The sequence below is a fragment of the Eleutherodactylus coqui genome, chromosome 1 (assembly GCF_035609145.1).
Source record: "Eleutherodactylus coqui strain aEleCoq1 chromosome 1, aEleCoq1.hap1, whole genome shotgun sequence".
Lineage (NCBI taxonomy): Eukaryota > Metazoa > Chordata > Amphibia > Anura > Eleutherodactylidae > Eleutherodactylus > Eleutherodactylus coqui.
The window spans coordinates 304,436,004-304,463,151 of NC_089837.1; the positions used below are offsets into that span (position 1 = coordinate 304,436,004).

Here is a 27,148-nt window from a genome sequence, read left to right on the forward strand (position 1 = left end):
TCTAGTTAAGACATAAAAGGTAAAAACTGGAATATTTTGCCGATCTGCGAAGCCTGTTAGCTCTAAGTTTGTCAAATGTTTTTCTTTTCCTATTTAACAATAGTTTTTTACAGTTCTTTTGTCTTGTTGCAAAGTCTTTCTATGAAATTAGTAACCTGTTACAAAAAATAAATAAAATTGTGTGTGCCCCAAAATGGTACTAATAAAATCTGCAACCCATCTCACAAAAAAACAAAACAAAACATGCCCCTATAAGGCCAAGTTGACAATAGAAAGGGAAAAATTATAGCTCTTGGAATGTGGCGACACAAAATTTACTTTGTTTTCTCCATAAAACAATGTCTTTATTGTGCCAAAGAACAAAAACAAAAAAAAAAAAAGGAGGGAAAAAACTTATACACAAACAAAAACAAACAAAAAAACTTATTTGGTAATGACGTATGCGTATTAACCCATAGAATAAAGTAAACTCGTTATTTTTACCACATAGCAAACAAGAAAAAAAAAAGGGGCCTAATTTAATCCACCCCCCCAAAAGAAAATAGCTAAAGCTAAAATCAGCAAGTTAAATGTACCCCAAATTGCTACCATTTAAATATACAATTTACAGAAAAACAAGCCCTCATAGCACTATATTAACAGAAAGAAATAAGTTCTAGCTCTTCAAAAAGGGATGATGAAATAAAAACACACACACAAACAAAAAACACAGGAATAAAATCTGCTGTCTTGCCATATTGACTTCTGCATTACACCTTTTGGGTTTAGCAATGCAAAGCACTGCAATAAGTGTTAAAAATCCATGTGCAAATTGATCTGTAGTGTGAATTATTAATTAGTAGTATGTAGGGATGAGCGAGTATACTCGCTAAGGCACTACTCGCTCGAGTAATGTGCCTTAGCCGAGTATCTCCCCGCTCGTCCCGAAAGATTCGGGGGCCGGCGTGGGGCAGGGAGCTGCGGGGCAGAGCGGGCAGGAATGGAGGGGAGATCTCTCTCTCCCTCTCTCCCGCCCGCTCTCCCCTGCTCCCCGCCGCAACTCACCTGTCAGCTGCGGCAGCTCCCGAATCTTTAGGGACGAGCAGGGAGATACTCGGCTAAGGCACATTACTCGAGCGAGTAGTGCCTTAGCGAGTATACTCGCTCATCCCTAGTAGTACGTTAACATCCCTTTCAATGAGTGGCAATGAAAGCCGCATGTAACAAATGTGAGAGTTTTGCTGAGAATCCATTGCTAATTCGAATCAATGCAAAATTATGTTGTGTGAGTAGATGTACCCCCCTTAGTAGTCAGTCTAGTTGTACACCTTCTTTAGTGCTATAGGACAATGCCAGGTTTCTCATTCCCGAGTACCTACCTGGCATCACAGTCTTGTCACAGCTCACACACTTGGAGGAGAATTCACTGCAATAACAGTCATTACACAGCAGTTCTTCATCTTGACACGTGAAGGGCTCATCAGCCAGCGACCGTTCACATCGGAAGCAGCGGAAACAGTTCTCATGGTAATGACGATCCTCATAATAGAGCTCCTAGAATTCATAGAGATCAGTCACGATTACAATGCTGTATATTACTATAGAAAAAAGTAAAAAAAAATAAAAAAAAAAAAAGCCTTCTAATCCAGATTTTGATTGAATAGACGACCATTTCTACTTTTATTACTTCAAATATTCTCTAGATAGAAATCCAGACTTGAATGCCAACACTATGACCAAATGTGATCATCACTGCAGAGGATTCTTACATTCATACATACACATTTTATGTAGCAATCATAATTCTGTCTTTCTTCACAAATTTACTATAAAAACATGAAAGTTTAGAAAGCAAAGCAAACCTCCACAAGGTTGACCTACCCTTGAATCGTGGCCAATAAGCTCTTTACACTCATCGCATGTATTGGCAAATAGGCTGTCATAGCACGGAATACAGTAAGGACCTTCTTCCATTTGGATATACTTCCTTCCATATAGAGACTCCTTGCAGCTATCACAGTCAAATGGTTCACTCATTTTTGTGCTGGTTCTTAAAGAGATAAGAAAAAAAAATCCTGGTTAAAAAGACCCATACTTTTACTTTCGTACTGTGGACACCACGCCAGATGTGTTAAATCATGCATGCCACATTGTCTGAAGATAGCATAGCCAACACAAGAACGGTGCAGTAGGATCTTCATAAAAATGGCTTTCTACAGAGCCGTACCGGCGCACACACATCTTCACGCCCAATGCATCTGTTGGCGTGGTGTAAAGTGCACCCCTCTACTGGAGTCTGGGGCAGAACGAATCACATTTCATTATCTGCCAATCTGATCGGCAAATTTGGGTTGGACTACATAGGCAAGTGCATAGAATAAGTGGAACGGTCCTCTCATTCTATGTGGGCATAAGCAGATCGCTGGGTGCATACAGTGGCAGCTTTGATGGCACACTGCGGTTAATGCTGAGGAGGGCCAGTATAATGCATCCTTGGACTTAATCACAATGGGAATGTTCTAGAATAATGGACATTACCTACTTCAACTTATATACATAAAAAAAGTAATGTAGACCATTCGGTCTTTAAGGGGGACCTATCCAGGAGAGTGGGCCAGATTGTACGAGTGCAGCCGTGGCCCTGCTGAATCTACAAATATATCTAAACACACACACCTTCATCGGATTCGTTCTTAGGTCCAGCTGCCAGTGCTCTCATTCGGTCAAGAGGGGGGCGGTCCTGACAGCTCACCCTCTATGGGTGATGTTGCACAGTCAATCAAGTTCAATGACACCCATTGGGAAAAGAGCAGGGGACCACTCTTGATGAATTGAGAGCTCTAGGAGCCAGACCTATAAAGCAGTACGTCCAGGCAGAGGAAGCAGACTATAAATAAAAAAAAAAAAGAGAAAAACAAGATAAGAGTCAGTGGGGTCATGGCTACAGAGGCATGCAGCCAGCCTCTCGGATTATTTCTCATGACAGATCCTCTTTAAATCTAAGGAGCAAGTAGGTATCCTATCCATTAGGCTGCATTGGCTGTCGGCAGCATGGTATGGTGACCAACATGCTGATTTCAATGATCTGCCATTTATACTGATTGATGCAAGAGTATATGCATGTTCCACCCCATCCACTAGATGCTAATTAACAGATTTCTCATGCGCAGTAATAGAGTCCTGTTAGTCAGTGTCTGGAAGCAGTGGGAGGGCAGGAGGAGGGTGCATACATGAATACTAGCTGATATACCCAGCCTCGCCCTGAGTTAATTTGATACAGGTGTTTACGTGTTGTTCGCACAGAAAATTTTATGAAGTCAAGTTTACTATAGCGTAATCGAGGAATAACATATGTATACATATAGAGGAGCGTTAGATTCTCCTCAGGCTGCATGTATCGATGTCCTTCTGCAGAATGTGGCACCCTTCCATTCTTCTCATTTAGGACCTAAAGAATGCTCCTGCCAAAATTTCACACTAGTACAACACTGGGAAGTTAAATTACAAAAGGGTGCACATACTTTTGCAATTAGCATTGAATAATCAAGTTGTGATCCCTTTACTTTTCCTATTTAGGACCTAAAGAATGGTCGTGCCAAATTTCATGTTTGCACGGTAGCAGGATGGATGTAGTAGAGCTGTGTGTGATGTATAATGTAGCAGAGCTGTGTGGCACATTGCGCCACCAGAAACACTGGTACTATAATTTCCTACACAACTCAGCAGTCCTGACAGAACACATTGACTTATCCCAGAGATCCAGTGGGCTGAAGGACCTGTGGTGATGTCACTGCTATGGGAGGAGCCAAAGCTGTGTTTGCCATAACACACACACACACACACACACACACACACACACACACACACACACACACACCTTGGGCTGACGCTGTAAACCTTCCAAGTACCCTTTAAGTTTACCAAGCAAGTATCTTTAGGATAAACTTAGATTATAGGTAGTGCTGTAGCAATCTGTACTCATGGTATTCTGCCATCATGGAGCACTGATTGACTGATACTAACAGTGTTGGTTGTTATTTCTACAAAAGGCTATGCAGTCTATAAAACAGTCCCGCAGAATGTTGCGCACACAGAACAGTCTTATCAGAGTACACATCCCAGGAGCAAAACTAGAAACCCAACACACCTCGTCCTTTCCCTCTTTAGTCAATAAAAACCACTCCCTGCACTATAAAATTATGGAGGCAAAAGGTTAAAGTCAAAATGGGTCTTCAAGCCGTCTAAGGAAAGTGTGCAAAGTGTTTACATACAAGGCAAGGCATTTATAAAATCTACCAGGTATATTCAGCTCCATGTATCACCGACTTTCTTCCAGCAATCTGCAGCTGTCCTGAGTTTTATCCACCTACCTTAACACAAGCTGGTAGCACATTCATTAGGATCGGTGCCCTTAGCAAGCCCTCTTCAAATATAGAATTCAATGCATTGATCATATAATCTCACCTACTCTGCTGAATCTGTTTGGTCAGAGCCCTCTCCAACTCCAGCCCTAGCAGACCCTTTAGACTGATCTACTGCAATTCAAAGTTTGCTGAAAAATGTAAGACCCTAAATAATAAATTTACCCAAGTGTCTACAAGAGACTATATAGCTTAAAAAGCTGAAGTATGTTGTTCACTAAAGTTATAGGGGGGATGGGGTTACTAGTAATAAGCTAATCACCACACTGGTCTTGGGTTGGGATGGATTCAGTTAGTAGGTGTGAGTAGACCAAAAAAGGCCACGCAAGGACGCTCTATGAAGTTTGGTGGCCTGTAAACAGGGCCAGGCACTGAAGTAGTAGAAAGCCACTTTCCAACAGGTAGCACTGACTACGCATTGTAACATCTGCAATTTGCATGCCAAATTGCCCAGGAGGATCGCTGCATGGCCTTTTAAGTCTCCTTATATCTACTAGGTGGTCTCCACAAGATGAAAGTATACTCCTCACAACCTACATCATAGGCCTCTCACCCAACTAGAAACCTTCTGTACACTGCTGAGGGGCGAAAACTTCAAAACAGTCTGTCTGTACATGGTTATCTTCATTCCTGAGAAGAGGCTGGCTTTGGCTTAACATATTCACAGTCATGTTCCAAGGTACCTTAAAAAAGGTCAGACGGTCTACGTTCTAAAAAAGGTGGCGCTGCTGAGACATTACACTCTCTCTTCATCAAATTCTCCATCAGATGTCTATGCCACGGGCTCCCCATTCCATTTGAGAATATCAACTGGGTCAAAGATGGCAGCTTTCAAAATGGCCACCTTGTTAAGACACTGCCCCTCACAGATTTTCCCCCCTTTACCTTAGCAACATGGCATACACACAGGATGGCATTACCAACCACGGTTTTCCACTTATTCAGGTGTCTCCATACCTTTGGACCACCCTGTAGTTATATCTCGGAGAGATACTTTTTTTTTACTGTTTTTAAGAGACTTGTACGTATATTACCGATTCTTGCATTACTAACAATCACTCATCAAAACTTCATACACATTATTAATGACATGCAAATTTTGATACTCAATTATTCAAGGATGTGCGAGGTCATCCTTAGAATTCCCAACAGGTAAAAACAGGTCAGTAAATGGGACGACATTTGGAGTTCAACTTCTCAGAGTTGTCCCCTTTCCAGGAAAACAACTGAATCTGCACCCCACATTCTAAGACCCATTTAAAAAAAAAGTCATTTTATCCATTTAAAAGGTTTTTTTTTGAGGAGTAGGGTAGAGATGTGCATTTAGTTTTTTTTTCCAAATGAAGCATTATTGAACTCGTTTGATAGCCAGGATGGTATACTGCATTGCGTATGTAATGCATTCTACAATGACTATGACATCAGTCTGTTAGGCCTCCAGCTGCCATGGGATCCCCTTGGCATCTTACAATCGTTTGGGTGGGGCCGAGTCACCCCACCTGCTTACTGTTATTGATTGTGGCATGTAAGGGGTTAAACTGCCAGGATCTGGGCTCTGTCTGTTCTTGGCAAGGAGCGTGGCTCTCAGTAGTCAGCATCTCCCCTACCTTAAGAAGATGTATGTGCAGGTTTAAAGCCCATTAGTAACAGCCGTTAGTACAAATGTACAAGTGAGTGTAGCAATGAGAGACATATGGAGTAGAGTAAGCCCCGATATATTTGTGGTACGTATGCTGTCCGGGTCTACAATAGGCTCGTCTCTGAAAGCACATGGACTCCTAGTAGCCAATATACCTATTCACACATTTTTTTTCCATACATAGCTGGCAGAGGAGGAGCGGAAAAATAATTACTAGAACGTACTGTTCTTGTCCAATTACGGACCTGACCCTTTAACATTAAACTGGACATGGCAAAAAAAAAAAGAATATAAAATGGACAGCACATAGTCCATATGCACATCTGTATTTTATGGGTCAATGACCAAGAAACACGTGGGGAAAAAAAATAAATAAATAAAAATTGACAAACCAGGAAGAGGGGTCTGTTTTTTTGTGAACGTGAAAAACAGATGACCTACAGATTGAAAAAAAAAATTACTATACACAGACTACAGAGAAATGTTTCAATGCCAACATGAATTCAGCCTCAGTAAATATGTGAAACCTGATCTGCTAAAAGACTTCATTCAATCATACGGTGAATGAATATCTCTGCATAGGGACAGGGTGCCAGACATTAACCCCATGAGAGCCAATGTGGCTGACAATGGCGGTCACACAGCTACTCTCTCCAAGGAACTGGAGGCAGGAGAATTTTAGGACAAAAAGGCAGATTTACAACAAAAAGACTGCACAAGCCGCTTCAGGAACATAATCAAGTTTTCATTGTTGGCAAAAAGAGGATCTATCCATCCCATATCTCTCCATCTCTCTATGGAAGGGGGCTACAAAATAGATAACGAGAAGTCCATGGTTTTATTAGCACTGCAGGAAACCTCCTTGGAAATCATGTTATGTTCCTTATTGTGATCAATATGAGGCTAATTTGAAACTGGTGTACATAATGTGGATACATGCAAGTTCCAATTAAATAGGACTATATACCAGTTCACATTTATGGAGAAGTGGGGAAACACAACCCCCCCCCCCCCCCCCCCAAAAAAAAAACAACACAAAAATACAAACTATTCTCTCTCAATATTCTCTCTCAATACTGAGTGTGAAAAGTTCTATAAGGTTTTAGAACTGGAAAAAGCTGCAGCCAAATGCGATATCCCAGAGGATCCATCTTCCTGCAGCGATGAAGTCCATTCTGGTTAACTGCCAATAAGATTTTTCTTGGAGCGCCTTGCGCCATTTCTGAAGGCAGATAGTGTCAGGCAAGGACGCAACAAAACCTTGTAGAAAACGAATTTATTTTTACCAGCAGCAAAAGAATCCAGGATTCTCACATTACTAGCGATGCTTAAGTATCACGGAGAGAACCCAGTAGATACAGACAAGGTGAAAAGTCAAGAATGATGGACAGACCTTCACCACTTTATTAGTCATTTAAGTGAAAGGCAAGTAGTGCAGACAAATAGTACAAGCAGCCCGTCTTCATCTTGGCCAGGTGTGAGCATGTGTGCTAACATAGAAGATCCCTATAAGCTTTCTGGCACTGGGTCACCAATCTAAATTTTGTTTCTATAGGAGCACAATGGCTTATTTTCACAGTTCTGAAAGGCATGAGTGTATGTACCATAGAAGCCTCAGATGTGGCTGCTCTGGGGCCTTTGGAAAGAGGAGGTCTAGCTCTGATTGCCTCACAAAAGGGAGTGGGGAATCAGCCCAATCAGGACCTTTCAGTCCTGAATTGCAAAACCAGCACCATAATGGGGAGAGGGAGATGGTTCTGTCCTATGCTGATCCCTCTTCTATGTTATTGAGGAACAGAAGAGTCGAGTTTCTTAACTCCATCCCTCAAGTGCCCTTAAACCATCCAGGCACTTGAGTTCCGAATTGAGAAAGCACTGAAACAGAACAGTCACACAGGCCAAACAAAATGCAGTATAAAATTCATATACACAAGTAGTGCCTCAACATACAATGTTAATTAGTTTCAGGACGACTGTTGCATGTTGAAACCATAACTGTACGAGAAAATTGTTACTGGTTCCAAAGCCCCAATAATTTCATCCAATAGTAATATAAGATAAAGATGATAGAAACATTAAGTAGATAACTAATAAAACGAAATAAAGTACTTACATGAGGTCGGAGCTGCTGAAAGCTGTATACCACTTTTCATGTAGAGGACCAGAGCTGCCTCAGGGTTCGGTACAGTACACATAGAACCATAAAAATACAATGGAGTCACCCAAAAGCTCATCCTGGCACAGGTAAAGTGCAGTACAGAACAGTACTGACTGTACTATAGAGAGGCACTCGAGACAGCATGCACAGGGGTTTTACCAGTTAAATGCCCGTGCCAATTGGCTGGATTTTCCATCCAAGTGCACATGCCGCAGATCTGGCCTGTCTGTGACATAGTATGTTGAATCTGGTTTCAAGTGACAACACTGCAGGAAAGACCCTTGGATATTGAAAATATTTCTCTCCTCTCGCTCCCCCACGCCTCTCCACTGAGATTACACAGCGGCTGTTCACTACTGAACGGCCGCTGTAGAAACTGGACGATGAGCTGATCGTGCATCGTTTATGCAGCATAAAAGATCAGCGATAAGCTCTTGAGGGGGGGGGGGGGGGGGGGGAGGGAGAGGAGAGAAAACTCCTGCTCTACCCCGCCTTCCTGCTGGCTGCTCCGTGAGCGAGACAGCTCTGCTAGCTGCTGTGCAACAGCACGTGTGCAAGAAAACACAGGGACGAGTGTTGGGCATCGTTTGGCCGACATTTATCCCTTGAAAATGGACGCTTACTGGGAGGTCAAAATAGCAGGGCATTCTTATTATTTTGTGGTGGGCACAGTGTGAATCTGTGACTGTATAGAGGGCACTGAGAGGAGCATTGGGGGTAGTGGCAGGATGGGCAGTGTATGTAGAGATGAGTTGTGACTGGAAAAAGTTTTTATGGCAGTGTGGACGCTGATAGAGGAGAAGCGATATTAAAATTTCTGGGGGCACAGTGTGTTGGAATTTATTTCTGAGGCACAATGAGAAGCAGTTATTTTCAGACGAAATTGATGCTATTGTTTTCAGGAGTAAAAGATATCTGGGCTACAAACTCCACAAAAGCAAGAATTAGCTGGAAAAGTAATGAAGATCTGGACCACAGTGGGGAAGAAAAGGAACAAGTCCAGAGGACGTTACCTGTGAATATCAGTATTGTGTTCACATGTAAGGTCGGCTGCATTCTAGTTTGCGAGAATACAACTTTCAGCATATTCTTACCATAGTAAGGTCATACTGGGAGCTGTAGGTTCACATGGTAAAATCTTTTATAGCACACAACTGGTTGCCAACAATGCTTTTTGCAACCCAAGTATACAACATGATTTGACCGCACAGGCTTTCATTCTCTTTCTCTCTTGCTGCAGGCTAGACACACCCGCAAAATGACCATCCCCATCACCCCATGTACGGCTCTCCCAGGCTGATGTCTTGGGATTAGTCAGCTTTGTGTACAGTAACTTGTGAGGCACGCTGGCCTTTCTCTTGTTAGGTCGTGAGTGAGTGATAGGGGACTGACGCAGCAGTACAAGTGGAAAGAGCTGTCTGTTCATGGAGGCAAAAAGCTAAAAGGAATAGAATATGTAATGATAATAAAAACAAATGGTTTGGTACCATGTTAGCCAGTAGAGCAAAATGTGATTGTTCCCAGCAAGAGAAACCACGTAATCTTGTAGATATGATACCTTTTAATGGCTAACAAAAATACATGATGTTAATGTGAGCTTCCGAACCTACATGAAGTGGTCATTCAGTAGATCATTAAAATCATCCAAATAGCTATAACTGTCCAGTAAGCAGAGGAATAGACATATCTTCTCTCTACACAAGGAAAGTGAACCTCCAGCAAATCAAGAAAAGTTTTCCCTGTGACTATGAATCAGAGTCGTCCATCTAGTTTTTAACTGAGAGTCTGTGTGCGTTTTGCTCGTTGGCATAGTCATATCAATATCAAACAACTGAACGGCTAACATAAATATCCTTCTGGCACGCAACTGGCCATTATTCTTTGGGACTTTGCAGCCCCAGCTTTATTGAAAAGCGCAGTCGACTTTGCAATCCAACCGTACACAAAACAGAAAGAAAACGGATAGTGATCTTTGAAGACTGTCCTGGGTACATCTCAAGACAGGTGGGGTTTAGGCCAAGTTTTCATTAAAATGGGCACTTCTCACAGCTCGATCCAAATGTGAAATAAGATAATACATTTCCTGGAGCAGTTTGTGGTCTTCTTCCAATTACATATTCCAAAAAGATCCACTGAATGGTGAAAAGTTGTTTTGAGCTTGGGATGGCAGACAATAAGAGTGTATGGGCTACAATCCTGCCAGACTCGCTGGATACAAAATTGCCTGAAAACAGTAGAATAATAAGCAGCAATACATTCACAATCGTTGCTGTTCGAATTACATAGAATTAGAAAGACAATTCCCAGGCTAGTAGACTTCTACAACCATTCCTACTGAGCACAGATATGCATCCAGAATACGGCTTGTCAGAAATACAAGTAAAACTAACTTCACTTCTCTGGCATGAGGTCATCGTTAAATCAGGCATTGGAAAAAAACAACTTAGCCGAGAACAGAAAATAAGTGAGGGGTTGCATGCTCACTACATGAGTCAGTCATCAGCATTAGGGGTCAGATTATTTATGGCTGGTGGGCCTAGTCCCTATCTCCACCTCCAATTGGAAATACCACACTGACAGCACAGCCGGGCAGCTGGAAGAGGTCAGCACAGAGAAGAGACATGTGGCGGCACACAGTTTTACTATCTATAAACAACCCTGTGAGATCAAAGAGATTACACTCTATATCCAAGAGAAAAGAGAACCAAAGTTACCCTACATGGTATTCATTTACATCAAAACAGGGATCCAATACAATAGTCAGGACCTTAGCCACCAGATTGTGTCATCCTAGATCAGGGGTGTCAAGCTCATTTTCACCAAGGGCCACATCAGCCTTATGGTTGTCTTCATAGTGCCTAACAGTCTCATAACACCAAGGACATAGATTTTCTCCTTGAAGCACAAACCCACATTTCGCCTTTCCCATGGCTGGCAGGAACTCCAGTCAAACTTAGAAGTTCTGCATGTTAAATCGGATTCAGGCGGTCCGGATTCGGGCAGGCCTTATGTTTGAGATCGCACGGTATAGCAAGTTGTACCTGGGGCAGCCGCTTCTGTCGATCCACAGCATCCCCCACTTCTCACCTAGAAGGACTAGATTAGACCTGGAAAACCTGGACATAACATAAAACAAAAAAAGTGTTCCCACTTGTTGACAGCAAAGATTTAGAAAGCAGTGAGAAAGTAAAGAGTATATTAGAAAGTTGTAGAAGTCTTCACTTAAGAAGGACTGTAGTTCTATAAATCTAAAACCAAATATGTGGACTGCCAACATGATGCCACCATGCCAGACAGAGCCGTGTCAGAAAAATATTCAATAATTACACCAATTTATAATATTGGTTAACTTACCTACACAAACCTGAGGTGACTATAAACCATCAGCTAATTTCTATGGCTCATATAAGGCCTACATAGTGATCCTCAGTAAAATGTGTGCCTTTGCCACTAGATACCCATGTGTCTGGCAATGTGACAAGCTGAAACCGGAGTGTCACCTGGCTTATAAACTCCTCCTGCCCAGCTAACAATAGCAGATTCCAGGAAAGAGTCTACATTTTTATAGCCAAGGCAAAAAAAAAAAAAAAAAGCGATCTGTTGTACTGCGTGAGCGATGGAGGGACGTCTATTACTGCTCGCCTCATAAACTAACAAAGTATTTTCTGGCAGTCTATTAAACCTCTTCGGTAACAACAGTTCTCGCACTAAATTGGGCTTATCAGAAACTACTCCGAGAGCTGAAGGAATACTAACCAAAATGAGCGGAAAAGAAGCGATCTCCAAAGCCGTAGTAAGAACTGTGTAGGAAATGTCAAGTCTGATAAGTTCCTCCTACATCTCCTTGACACAAACGAGTTAATAAAAAAAGAGCCTCGAGAAAGCAAATTACATAGGCTTGGTCGCTGTTCTAGTTGTGTCAGGATGAAGCAGATGACATCATTGACCACAATCTGAAGCCAGACTAAATACCTACTTCTCAACGCTACTGTTTGAGGTTCCACAAGCCCAGACACCCTCACAGATGAGAGACATCTAATTACACCACACACAAATGGGAAAGCAAACTTTGCGTTTCATTAGCTAAATACCCATTATAAAGGCCTGGCATTAGCCAAGACGGCTCTGAACATGGTTATTATTTGTTCCCTACAAGCAGTACATACGCATCATGGTGCCAAAACTAAGAACAATGATAAAGAGGGCTCCTTTAATGCTAATGTTACTATAAACCTGGCTCATCGTAAGGTAGCGCTGAGAAGATACATGTGACCCCTATTGGAGCGCCGTTGGCTTCTTCACTTTCTTTAGCACATTTGCCCTTGTCACCTTGTCTGTGATATGACTAACATCACACAGGTAAGCAGTTCTACTATATTACAGCATATCCCACAGACATGTAATTAGAGTCATACGTATAACATGCCGCCGCCATCGCTGCGTCCTGATGGAGCACATACGCCAGTGGCTCGAGGCAAACCACAAACCTCAGACAGTTTCCACTTTCTCTGGAACAAAGCATACTTGCAGGGTGAGGTAACATCACACCAGCACATCTCTCCAGTAACAGTAAAGGGTCCTTTCCCTGATGGAGGTTCCTCTCTACAACATGTGATAGACCCGGATAAAAGTGCAGGTGCGGTGCCGTGTTCCACGCAAAGTAAGTGATTATATACATAAACATTAGCACATGACATTCATTGGGGTGTCAGGCCAGAGGCTGTAACGGGCCACGCTCACATCAGACACTTCCTATGAGGCAGTCACAGATTACAGAAGAGACGGAAGCCTGTGAAGTGGTTAAATAGTTGCAATGCATATACACCATACAATTACTGGCTATATAAAGCAGACCACGTAGCAGAACCCACTGCAGAAACACAATATTTACTGTCACGGATAGCTTTTTGCACAGACAAAAACTGCGTGCGCGAAACACTAAATAGAAACCCTTGATTTATTTCTTTTTTTGTATCCGCAAAAAAACAAAAAAAAAAACAAAAAAAACCCTGCATTATTTTTCACATATTTGCACACCAAAAAGGCCAAACAGAAGACTATGGGAGGTGTGCAGATGTATACACAATATGCAAGAACATGCGCAATACGCTGTGCAATTCTGTGAAAAAGAGAACACATCCGAACATAATTAGCCAAATCGTTTTTTAAAATCAGGGCAAGGGTGTGTCGCATGCACATATGATCAGGCCCCATGTGCCCAAAAAAAGTACAGTTCTATGCGCAGACACGTGAGCAAAATCAAGCTTGTTTACTGCACAAAAGGGGGGGGGGGGGGTAATAAATAAAAATTACCTGAAAGTGCTGCTAAATAAGTTGAGTTGGCACTATACAAACAAGATTTTTTTTTATTTTTAATGACTATGGCCACCTACAGACGGCCGGGTTGGATCCTGCTGTGAGAATTTTCGCAGCGGGATACAGACCCGTGCCGCTGCAGAGGCTGCGGCTCACCCGCTCCCGACGTCTTCGGTTTCCTGCTATGCGCCAGCTGCACAGAAATAGAGCATGCCGCGATTTGTTTTCCACGTGTATGTTCACGCGGACCAATTGCGGCTGTTTGCATAGGATTGCATTTTGTAATGCAATCCTATGCAGGCGGGCACGGGCGGAAATTCTGTGGGAAATCCCACAGTGGAATTTCCGCCTGTATGTGCAGGGGGCCTATTTGTATAAAACACACTAAACAATGCTAGTTTAATCTTTAGTGTAGCCCATTACAAAATATCAAAATCGGACAAGCAGGCTTAATTTAGTAGCCTAGGACATGTGGTTTTAGTTTCCCTAAGCAGAGCAGATGAATTGAAGGAGGAAGGGAAGCTATGGAAGGAAGCCGGAGTCCCTATAGAGGGAGACCGATACTTATGGACGTAAGGATGCAAAACAAGCTGCTGCTGTATGAAACTGACTAGAAGGACTAACTCTGCTGCTAACATTAGGGAAGCATCAGTGATTAGCAGTATTCTCCCCCTATAGACTCCCTACTAGCTGGGGCTCCTTTTGTACAAGCAGTAAGTTACATGGTAAAACCCAGCACCAATATTATGTATTTAGGATACTCTGTAAGCCACGGAAACGTAGAGACTCCAAGATGCTTTTTCCTTGAAAATCCTATTCGACAATTAAAATGTTAAACTTATTCGGCTGTAAAGAGAAAAAAAAATGATATTAAAGCCATTATCCCTTGTGCAAAGCAATTGCTGTATAACATTAGTAAGAAGGGGTTAAACTTGAATTTGGTGCTCCCCAGGATAAAGTACAATTTCATATAGTATTAAGGCTGGATCATTAACGGTTATGATTGTCATCTAGGAAAGAGTTATTAGAGAGGTTTCATCTACCTCTGTATATCTGCCCATTTACTGAGTGTACACTATTAGATAATATTGTTTCACCCTTTTTGCCACCAGCTAAGGTTCTTCTATAAAGCGGTTTTGCCATGACTGTATAAGCCCCGCCAGCAGACATGATAGGCGCTCAGTGCCCAAGCAGATCAGCTTTATTTCTTTATCCGTTCCCAAATTAGACTGTAAGCCCGGCAGGACTGCTAATGAAACAATCGCTCCCCGCGGCAGTGCCATATATAAGAAAAATATTATATGATGCAGACAAAAGGGATAGGAGCCAGGGATTTCCTGAGGTCATTGTGCTTGGGGCAATAATAGCCACTTCCACCTGCTCTCTCATGTTATTTTAGGAAGTCCTTGTCTACAGGCCTGCTGCTATTATTTCTTGGGCTGCTGCAGACAGGATGCACCTGTATACGCCACTCAAATGTTGTGCCCAGGTGTGCCGCACCATCAGCTGGCAGCCTGTATGCCACTCACAGTTAGAGGATTTTTAGCCTTTATTATGTGGTACACTCCTAATCCCAAGAAAAGTGGAGATGCTGTGTAAAACGTAAATAAAAAGTTTAAAAAAACCAAAAAAAAAAACAAACACATACATATATACACACACGATTTGTAAGTCTCATATAACCATATTTTATACACACTAGAACACATCAGAAGGTGAAAGGAAGTCATTTTTAAAAAATGAAATTGAAAAATGACTCATGATAGAAATTGATGGCAGCAACACATCTCACAAAAGTTAGGCCAAGGCTATGTCTAGCATTGTGTGCGAAGGTCTGAGAAGACCAATTGCTGGAGTTTTGAAAGAGAAATGTTGTCCCATTCTTGTCCGATTAAGGGTGAATGCACACGGGCGGATTTGAATTGTGGAATCCGGAGCGGGCGTACGCCTCTGGACTCAGCAAATACCGTCCAAAACATGGTAACGCAAAAGTGATTCTTCATGCACACAAGGGGAAACCAATTGCGGTTTTCGCTCGCAGATGAAAAATGGCAGCACACCATTTTTACATGAGCAGCTTCCATTGAAGTCAATGGAAACCGTCCGATCCACGGTCCATTGCGGAAAGGTCGCAGATTTTGCGTCATTGCTAGGCAATGACGCTGGAAAAGTAGAAGTTTTTAAAAATCTGTAATGCGCATGTTCGACAGCTTGCAGTGCGGACCATCCACAGTACAGAAGAAGCGAAAAGAAGCCAGGTATGCCTGAATGCCACTGCTGCCAGGGCCAGATTACACATGTGGAATCCAACCCATCCATATGCATGCTGTAGGATTCTAGTGGCTCCACAGTCCTTGGTCGTCTTTGTTAGATTTTTTGTTTCATAAGGTGCCAAATGTTTTCTATTGGTGAAAGGTCTGGACTGCAGGCGGCCGGTTCAGCATCCGGACTATTCGTCTGCCATGGATGCAGTATGTGGTTTAGCATGGTTTTGCTGAAAGACGGTCTGGATGGGAGCATATATTGTTCTAAAACCTCTATATACTGCTCAGCATTGATAGTGCCTTTCAACATGTGTAAGCTGCCCTTGTCATAGGCTTTTTAACAGTGCATTGATAAGAGGAGAGGAGCCATCCAGCCCGAGTCCATAGTTTACAAGAAGTATTTCAAATTTTGAATCATCTGACTACAGAACAGTTCTCCATTTTATATGAATTTTGGCCCAGAGAATAAGCCAGTGTTTCTCGATTGCGTTGATATATGGCTTTTTCTTTGTATGATACAACTTTAACTTGTATTTCTGAATTGCACAGTGCATCATGTTCACAGACAATGGTTTCTGGAAGTATTCCTGAGCCCATGCAGTGATCTGCATTACAGAATCATGCCTGTTTTTAATGCTGCGACGCCTGAGGGTCCATAGATCTTGAGCATTTCACATTGACCGTCAGTCTTGTCCCTTGTGCACATGAATTTCTCCAGATTCTCCAAACCATTTGCTGATATTATGTAGATATTCAATGTCTTCATACTTTTACATTGAGGAACATTTTTCCGAAATCGTTCCACAATTTTTAGATGCAGCCTTACACAGATTGCTGAACATCTGACCATCTTTGCTTCTGAGAGATTCTGCCTCTCTAACATGCTCTTTTTGTATTGGTACCACTTTTCCAGCCTTTTCTGTTACCCTTGTCTCAACTTTTGTGTGATGTGTTGCTGCAATCAATTTCTAAATTAGTCAATTTTGTAAATAAAAAGCAAAGCGGTCTCACTTTTACCTTCTGATAGGTGTTCTATTGTGAATAAGATATTGTTATAGGAGATTTCCAAATCATTGCATGCTTTTTTCCCAATACACTTACATTCTACACAGCGTTCCAACTTTTCTCCAACTGGAGTTGTATATACATTAGTATATCGGCATTAGCCGACAAGGACATGGAACTATACAGCGAAAATGCGATTGTGTAAATATCAACTAAGAGGTAAAAGGTGCTTCACCATTAATTCAGGACCGAGATGGACCAGTCCAGGGGACATCAATTATCTCATCGAAGGGATAACTAATCCAGCTTGCTAGTCAACAGCAAGCTCTATGCTGTCCCGTTGAGTCAATAAGCAAGTATCTATTCCCCAAAGACAGACGTCAACGACCAGCTTATGGATGCCATATTTCCATACTTGCAAGCCAGTAGTCAAGAACCTGTGGTCTTACTAGGCTTTTAATGTTGAAAGGGTTTGAAAAATAACAACTACTTTTCTGAGCAAGAAATGTACCAAGTAGATGTCACCTCTACAGTTAAGCGAACATGCTCGTCCGAGTATTAGCATACTCGATGGTGCTCATTACTCGAGCGAGTACCACGTCGAGTTTGACCCCTTCCCGTATTACCACTTCCAGCTGTGACATGCCAGAGCTTGGCACCCGGCGGGTCCAATACAAAAATGCTCGAGTCCCCCATTCACTTTAATGGGGTTCGTTACTCGAATACAGCTCTGGATTACGAAAAGCTCGACTCGAATAACTAGCACCCGAGCATTTTGGTACTCGCTCACCTCTAGTCACCTCCCATTTTTTAGGCCGCTCTAACACTGGCGTTTTTTTTTTTACAGCATTTAGTGCAGCGTTTCTAATGCAATAAATAAAAGTGCAAAAAATGCAATGCACAGTAAATAAGCACTGCCCGAGTCCGTGAAAACACTGCATGTTTCTTGGACCAAAACCAAATAGGTCTTACTTGTCTAGAAGTTCACTTACTGCTGAGCTCAGCATTTTTTGTGATCAGGTTGAGAACGTAAAACATGTGGATCATGGTGACTAGAAAACCAAGCCTGGAAACCATGTCTCACTCCCTGCATGCAGTAGATGGCCAGATGCGTCCAGCACCAATTATACCTGCAGTGCCAAGTACAGCCCGCTCCTGCTGGGAAGAGATCAATGTTGTATAAGGAAGCCATCTGCCACCATACAGCGCATTGCAGGAGGAAGTTGACTGACTATATGGGTGAAGTAGTAAGGAAAGCAATGCTGGGACTACTGGGGAGGGGATACTTGCTGAGGTTACTGTGAGAAAGGGGATGAGAGGCACTGATCTGCTCCCTGTAGGGGAGTGCGTGTGTGTGTGTGTGGGGGGGGGGGGGGGGTGCAATCTTGACTAATTGGAGATTGGAGCTGACTACTAAGGAAGGGTATAGGGTAGTAGCCATGACCAGTAGCGAGTCTAAAGCATGACTCGCATGACACAGAACCAGGACCGTGTTCTGTGCTGGACATCGCACATTTGCAGGTACTACTCTTGTGCTAGACATGAAAATAGGACACGCTGCGAGTTTTTTGTGATCTTGGTTAATCGTAGTTAAGAAAAACGACCAAACTCAACAACGTACTGAAAGTTTATGGAATCCCACAATGTATAGACAAGAGCAGTTTTTCCAGCATAAGATCTAGTTGTGGTAAAAGGCAATTCTGTAAATCCTTGGAAAAACAGGTAGTGAAATCAGTTTTAGGCTGGCTGCACACGGCTGCGTCGGAGTCCACATGCGGGAGCCCGCAGTGAATCAGACCCTGTGCCCAGCCAGGATCCTCCTCTTCTTTCTCTGCCGCGGATGGTCCGCATGGTGAGCAGTCTTATTTTAAATCGCAGCTTTACCGTTGTCGTTGCTAGTCGATAACACGGAATGTGCAACCTTTCTGCAATGTTACTGCAGAAGGCCCGCTGGTTGGACGACTCCCATTGACTTCAATGGAAGCGGACTGTGCGGAATTCGTACAGAAAAATCAAGCATGATGCAGTTTTTCCTACGCAAACAAAAAAAAAACAACTTCTGCTTGTGTACAGGAAAAAGCATTTTGCCATACCATGCTATGGGCGGCATTAGCTGTGGAATCTGGAGGTGGACGCCTGCTCTGGATTCCGCAATGCAAACCCACCAGTGTGCAGCCGACCTTAAAAAGGGACTGGATAACAAAATGTTTTGTTTCTTAGAACCATATGCAGAAACCCATCACATTTTTTTACGTTTTAATTTTCTGATTGTAGAATTTTTTTATTCTATTGCCTGCACCTGAGCATGTAGTTGGCCATCTTGCCTGATCTACATTTAACACCATTTTAACACATTTATAGATCAAGTGATACAAACCCCCCCCCCCCCCCCAAAAAAAAACCTTGCTCTCCCTCCTTAGGATCCATGGGCATACAAGAACATTTACAGAAGTCATAAGTGATAGTATGTAACGATCCTCTGGATTCTGCCTCAATGGGGGACATTAAAATTACCACCAAGCAGCTGGATAATATCTGACCAAACTTCTGCAATATGCAATCTGGAGCATTAGGATGCAGGGGAATATTAAAACCATAAATAGCCGTGGATACATTTAAAATGGGTTTTCTGTACTTTTCACCGATTATCGCCCTTTGTAATGGATTCCAACCATCCATTATCTGAAGCGGTAACTTTGAATTTCGGAATCTAATAGCCTAAACCCCAAAAGCTTTCTGTAACTTCAATGTGAAATAAGGATGGTTAAATGCTGTGCGTGATGTAATCCTGCCTGCGATGTTAGTGAGATGACTCTGCAAAGCTTTCTATACAGATCAGGAAGTATCACACTATTATTAAGATCTGTGGTCAGGCGTGAAAAAGAAATGCAGGATTTTTATGAATAACGATTACGACTGAAAATGAAAAGAATAAAAGTTTTTAAAAAGTCACAAAAATGTCACTTTATAAAATAGGTAATAGACTGAACTGGATGAACACGTGTCTTTTTCAGCCTAACATACTATGTTACGCCATTTTCTGATGGTACGCTCCCTTTAAAAATGGTTCCATCATTTGTGGAGTCATATCCATCAACATGAAAGAATGCATATCTGCTAAAATGGCGTGACAAATTCGCAAGATTTTTTATCGCATAAGTCAATGGGACTTTGTAATGGTAAAATCGCATCGCAATGTGCGCGTTTGTAGCGGTGTGATGCGATAAGAGAAGCCACCATCAGAATATATTAAAAACAAAACGTGGCACGCTCTATCCTCTTAAAATCACATCAGTGAAAACATCGCAGAGGAGAATGAAACCGTTGTAAATCAGGGGTTTGATAGTCTGCATTTTTACTATCGTGCGATTTTCTCCCTCTTGTGGAGTCAGCCTCAGGGCTTCACAGCAATATTTTGTGAGCCAAACCCGGTAGAGGAGAAGAGAGAAAGTATAATGGAAAGATTTGCCTTTCTTCCGTGCTTTGGACCCGCGCCTGGTTTTGGCTTACGAAATACTGACGTGTGAAGGAGCCCTTAGATCTAGTCCCCTCCACATCGTGGCATTACTAATTCAGCTCCAGTACAACTAAGTTCCAGAAATGTTAGAAGAATGCATTATATTGGATAAACCCAACTGATGCGGACAATAAATAAGACATAGCTCCACCCCAGAACACGCAGGTCTACTGCAGTAGGAAGCCGGGAATACGTCGCTGCCAGACACATCCAGCATCTGCCCATTTCTCTGCCAGTGTCAGTCACATACACATTAGACCATTGGCCGATGCAGCAGGAATGGGAAGTTTGGTCAGCCTTATTATGCATGACCAACTTGTTTCAGGAATAGAGAAAACACCATGTATTTCCCAGCCAAGTGGCAAAAAGATGTTGGTGCCAGATGTTAGCCGAGTCACCAGGCTTATTGCAGATACATGGCATTCACTGCATTTTTAAGCGTTAGAGAAAAAAAACCCTATATAAAAAAAACAAAAACAAATGTGTGAATGAAGTCTTGGGCTGGGTTCATACTGCCGCAACCGAATGCGTTCAACACCCCACCTACCTGTAACAACCAATGGCGACATCATCTTGCCAACGGCTGCTGCTAGTGGGTATAGTATGAACATATCCACTTCACACAACATGGGAACCCAGACTTATGGCCCTTTTACACACGATGATTAGCATTCAGATTCCAGCACATCTGATTACTATGAATGGAGGCAGGGGTGGGGGCGTGAGAACGCTGGCCTGCTCCGCCTCCATGTCGGCAGCGCTGTGGGCGATGCCAGCGATACTCGCTCCTATGTAACAGCACAGGAGCGAGCATCACTGGAACGAGTGCTGGGCAACATTTGCTCAACAGCTCAACTACTCAACCTAGGTTGTGTGTAATTAGTGTAAATCCACTGTTGCCAGGCAGCCATGTAAGTTAAATCATCATCAAAAGACAGATATTTCTCATCAGCAGACCTGGAAAGCAGCAGTCAGGAATATGAGGTTCCAACAATAGCTGAAGATTCTTTGCCATATTAAGACAAGATGCGTTTACACTGATCTGTATTTGCACACAGTCTACAAAGAACATCTGCCCTTACCTAACCTTTACTGGGACTCCTGACTCATGTATTACTCCTATTCTTCCGGTCATTATGCAGGAGACCACCATCTGTAGAAAACCACCAACTTCAGACAACCCTACTTTCGGCTGGAAAGTTAATCATGGTACAAACGTCACCATACAAAGATATTCCCCTAAAAAAAGCATCACATATGTAAATAGAGATAAATGGAAGGTATAGCATTCTGCCTCAGAATTCCGCAGCAAATGTCGCCTATAGAATGCTATGGCAAAACACGAGTGTGATTCTCCACTTGCGGAGAAGAAATTGCAGCATGCTGCGATTCTGTGCGGCTTCCATTAAAGTCAATGGAAACAGTCCGCCCTGCAACCCTACTGCAATCATCCTCTAGCAACGGAGCGGCACAATCTCTACTGCGCACGTTCGCCAGCTAGCACATCCACAGCAGAGATTAGAAGGCGGCGGAGTTACGCTGGGGGTGGTCAGCCGGGCATCGGGTCAGATTCCGCTGTTGGATCCGACCTGGCCATGTGCAGGCAGCCCAACAACTGTATGTTGTGTTAGGTCTTATTTTGCTTATGTTACTTCTGAATTGAAAATGCTATGGACTAGAGATGAGCAAACATACCCGATAAGGCAAACTACTCAAGCGCGTAGTGCCTTATTCGAGTACCTGCCCGCTCGTCTCTAAAGATTCGGCTGACGGAGGGGGGGCCGGGGAGGAACGGAGGGGAGATCCCTCTCTCACTCTTCCCCCCCCCCCCCCCTCCCCCCGCTTCTCCCTGCTCACTCCAGCTACTCACCCACGCTGGCAGCCGAATCTTTAGTGACGAGCGGGCAGGTACTCGAATAAGGCATTACTCGCTCGAGTAGTTTGCCTTATCGAGTATGCTCGCTCATCTCTACTATGGACTATGTTGGTGCCATATAAAAATTACTATTAGGCCAGGTTCCGCGGCAAAATGCAGCCGTTTCTTTTTTGTTTAGACTTGCATATGCGAATTGCGGAATTACATAAGCGGAGATAAAAATTGAAATTTTTTATTTAAATTAACCCCTTAGTGACGAAGCTCATTTGTGCCTTAGGGACGGTGCCAAATTTTGGAAATCTGACATGTCACTTTAACATAGAATAACTCTGTAAAGGTTTTGCATATCCAAGTGATCCTGACACAGTTTTCTCGCCACATATTGTACTTCATTTAGGTGGTAAAATATACCGATAGAATTTGAGTGTATTAAAAGTACGAAAATTGGGAACATTTTGTAAAAAAAAAAAAAAAGACATTTTCAATTGTAATATCTCAATTATGTGCAAACATACTGTACACATTTTTGATAATATATATTTCCATCTGTTTATTCTGAGTGCACATTTGAAAAACTTTAAAAAAAACAGTTTTTTTAAAACCATTTAGGAGACGTACAAATTTAACATTACTTATCAACATTTTGAGAAACACTGTTTTCCTACACCAAGCCAAAATGGCAAAGGCTTGTGGGAGACAGAATGATAGATTACCCCCACTAATGATCCCATTTTAAAAACTACACCCCTTAATATATTCACTGAGTGGTGTCAGGAGTATTTTGACCCCACAGTTTTTTTTCAGAAATTAATGCAATTTAGAGGAGAAAAAATAAAATTTCATATTTTTGCAAATATGTCATTTTAAATACATTTTTTTCTATGGTGCACATAAAAATGAGGATTGACACCCCAAAATGGATACCCCTGTTTGTTGTGCATACAGACATAAAAGATTAGGGCCACAACGGGGCCCAAACCAAAAGGAGCATCCGGTGGCTTTCAGAACAGACATTTTGCATGAAGGTGATTTAGGCCCCACTGCACACTTGTAGAGCCCTTGAGCGGCCAAAACGACAGAGAATCCACACAAATTACCCCATTTTGAAAACTAGACTCCACAACGGATTCATCTATGGGTGTACTGCGTATTTTAACCCCACAGGTTTTGAATGAATCTAAGCAAAGCAGAAGGAAAACGTTATTTTGATTTTTCTACAATTGTCATTTAAAAATTTTTTTATTTTTTTATTTTTTTTACACACAGCATACAGGGGGAATGAAGACTTGCATCCCAAAATAAATACCCCCTTTTGTCCTGTGTTCCGAAACATACCCATTGTGGCCCTAATCCTTTGTATGCACAACGGGGCTCAAACCGAAAGGAGCATTCAATTTCAACCGTTTAACTTTTACATGATCGCCATTATCCGCTGGATAATGGCGATCATGTGACCAGGGACCGCTTACCACAGCCCTCGGTCACTGCTCCAGGCTCTCGTCTACCTTTCGTAGCCAGGAGCTTTTAAGTTTCCCGAGCCCTCGGCGCAGGCGTCCGCCATTTTGCCAAAGGGTGCATGGGCCGAAGTTAGGGAAAGGTCAACGGATAAAGATCCCATCGGGGAAATCGCCGGAGGTAATTTCACCTTCCCTCATGGATCAGATCCTTGATGGTAGGTGAAATTTTAATTTTTCTTCTTCTTTTACGTGATCGCCATTATTCATTGCCAGCAGCGTTCACGTGACCAGGGCCTGCGGCATCCCATGAGATCGCCAGGCTCTCAGCTACATTTGGTAGCCAGCAGCAGGGGGATTTTAAATTACCCGAGCAATCTGTGACTTTTGGGCATGCGTCCGCCATTTTGGCGACGAGCTGGTGCGTGGAAGCCCGGATAAAGGTAAGGCCTTAGGTCCGGAAAAAAGCAGTTTTTTTTTAAACTGTACTGTGCATGTCAGACGGCGAGCCGTGCGGACCATCCGCAGTATAGACGACGATAAAAAGGGGAGGAAGACCTGAGAAAACTCAGACCTCAAGGTCGGATTTAAGAAAGTCAGATTTTAATGAACTCAGAACTGCGGAATATGTTGGCGCTATACAAATAAAGATTATTAACTCAGAAAGAGGGTAGGAAGAATCCAATGGCTGGATGTTCTTAAGGGCAGAAATGTCCAAGGAGGTTGGGAAATATTGTGAAATGAGATTCTCAAAGCACAATCATTAGCAATCCCTAAAAGAAGGGAGAATGGGAAGCATTTAAAGAGACTAGGATGGATGAACACAGAACTTACACACATGTTAAAAAGGAAGAAAAATATGTTTATCAAATGGCAAGAGGGGGAAATATCTAAAGAAGAATATAATGCGGTCTGTAGTGCAAGTGTCAGAAAAGCAAAAGCTAATAATGAATTGAGACTTGCAACAGAGGCCAAAAGCGATTTGGGAGGTATGTCAAAAGCAAAAAAGTCAGATGCTATTGGATGCTTACAGGCTGAAAATGGAGTAATTAACCAGAGCCAGCATAGGTTTGTAACAAGTCATGGCAAATTAATCTAATTTCCTTCTATGACAGAATCACCGACTGGGTTGATCAGGATAATGCGGTGGATATAGTTTATCTTGACTTTAGTAAAACATTTGACAAAGTATCTCATACCATACTTATTGAAAAAAATGACCAAATATGGGACTAACAAGGCAACTGTTGAATTCACAACTGGCTGAGTGATCGTACTCAAAGAGTGGTCATAAGTGGCTGCACATCCAAGTGGAAGAATGTACCAAATGGGGTACCACAAGGCTCGGTCCTAGGCCCAACGTTGTTCAACATTTTTATAAATGATCTGATGGAGGAATTCATGGGACACTGATCAAATTTGCTGACGACATAAAGCTAGGAGGGATAGCGAACACTAAGGAAGAGAGAGAGTATTCAAAAAGATCTAGAAAAGCTTGAACAGTGGACAGCAAATAACAGAATGCATTTCTCCTTGTTAAACACCAAAGTCCTACATCTGGGCGAGAAAATGAAAAAAAGCACATACAGAATGGGAGGAATTGGGCTAAGCATCCGCACATGTGAAAAAGACTTGGGTATACTAATAAATCGTAGGCTGAACATGAGTCAACAATGTGATACAGCAGCCAAAAAGGCTAACACAATTCTGGGATGTATTAAGAGAAGCACAGAGTCTAGATCACATGAGCTAATTATCCCCCTCTACTCTTCCTTAGTCAGACCTCATCTGGAATACTGTGTCCAGTTCTGGGCAACCCGATAAAAAAAAAACAAAAAAAAAAAACTATTGACAAACTGGATAAGAGTTACCAAGATGGTGAGCGGTCTGCAAATCATGTCCTATGAGGAATGGTTAAAGGATCTGGTTAAAGGCTGAGAGGAGACTTAAGAGCCATCTACAAATATCTGAAGGGCTGTCACAGTGCAGAGGGATCAGCCCTATTCTCATTTGCACAAAAAAAAAGATCACACGCAATGGGAGGAGACACAGATTAAATATTAGAAAAAAAAACAAAAAACAGTGCAGGTGATCAATGAGTGGAACAGGTTGCCACGGGATGTGGAGAGTTCTCCTTCAATGGAAGTGTTCAAACAAAGGCTGGACAAATATCTGTCTGGGATGATTCAGTGAATCCTCCACTAAGCAGGGGCTTGGACCCGATAACCCTGGAGGTCCCTTCCAACTGTACAATTCTATGATTGAAGAATGTAGGTAGGTGCAGACACCGCTACTCCCAGGGCCAGATTCTGCATGCAGAATCAGTCCCTGCCATGTGTATGTGGCCTTATTATAATCTACTCTGTGCCATAACTATAGAATACTAATACCTCTGCCAGCAGTCTTCTGCCAGTTGCCCAGCACAACCATATCCACCCACTGTTTGAGCCTTCTGTGTTACGACGCACATATAGACGCAGAATAGCTGCCAATATAGCATAAAAGATGGTAAGGATATGGAACAAGTCATGACGAATAAGGCATGTTATCTGTAGAAACTCTACTCTGGGTATATTGCTTCCTAAGAAAATGCTGCTGGAGGAATGTGCCCCCTGACATTACTGCTTAAAAATAGTTCTTGGATTGGGAGAGCATGCAGAGGATTTGGCGCTGCAGGGGACCACCAGTGCCCTCTGCCAAATCAGCTGTCTCGGGATTTGAACATGGGGGATTGGAGTGAATTCAGGCCATTAGTTATTATTTTACAGTCCACTTGAATATTATGTAAAAAGGTCTTCACTGGCCATGAAAGAACACAATGTACCGAGCTGGGAGATTACAGGACACCAAACCTATAGTATGAAAACAGGAGTATGTATAACTGTGCAGAACATGTGTAGGGGGACATCCACATCCAGCGGTCACACGTCACAAGCCGCCCTCACAGGAGGGTGACAGGTCACTATTTCATTTATCACATTTTGGCTTTGCAATGATATGGGACTTCAAAATACGTATCATCAGGTTCGGACGTGTATTTTGATGCATAAAAACAGTTCACAGAGGCCTATTTTGACGAGTACTTTTCCGAGCCATCAGTGAACATACGCTAATACAGTCACTGGCATAAGGCAAATGCCACGAGCCATGCAGCATGGATTAGAAAAACTGACTGTCTATTGTTCCATTTGCTCTGCAGATGCTGAAGTCTATTGTTTTCTGTAACTAGCCATTGTGGAAAGGCTGGATGTAATGTCCTTCAATGGCATTAGTAGCAAGAAGTCAAGAAAATACTATTCTGTCTACCTTGATTATTCCAAAATCCACCAGCACCGTGTCTATACATATGATGTGTGAATGGTTATAAGTGGCACTTCAGAGCTGCCAGCTGGAGATCTTAGTCCAGCACATAGAAAGTAAATAAAAAGTTGTAATGAGTAGAGCACTGCTATAGATTTACCCAGTCGAGGTGTATACGCCACAACCTATTTCCACAGGGTCTGGTTTCAGGCACACAAA

The 27,148-nt window shown here is 42.6% G+C and overlaps 1 protein-coding gene across 1 annotated transcript in view; it reads right to left on the minus strand.

The window, feature by feature from the left end:
- The window catches only part of FHL3 (four and a half LIM domains 3), a 42,436-nt gene that overhangs the window by 6,837 nt on the left and 8,451 nt on the right, over nt 1–27,148 (minus strand). The window contains exons 2-3 of the mRNA XM_066574825.1: nt 1,861–2,029; nt 1,359–1,533 (exon numbers count right to left, since the gene is read on the minus strand). Coding sequence (XP_066430922.1) covers nt 1,359–1,533; nt 1,861–2,016 — 331 coding nt within the window. The 5' untranslated portion in view covers nt 2,017–2,029. The remainder of the gene's footprint in view (nt 1–1,358; nt 1,534–1,860; nt 2,030–27,148) is intronic.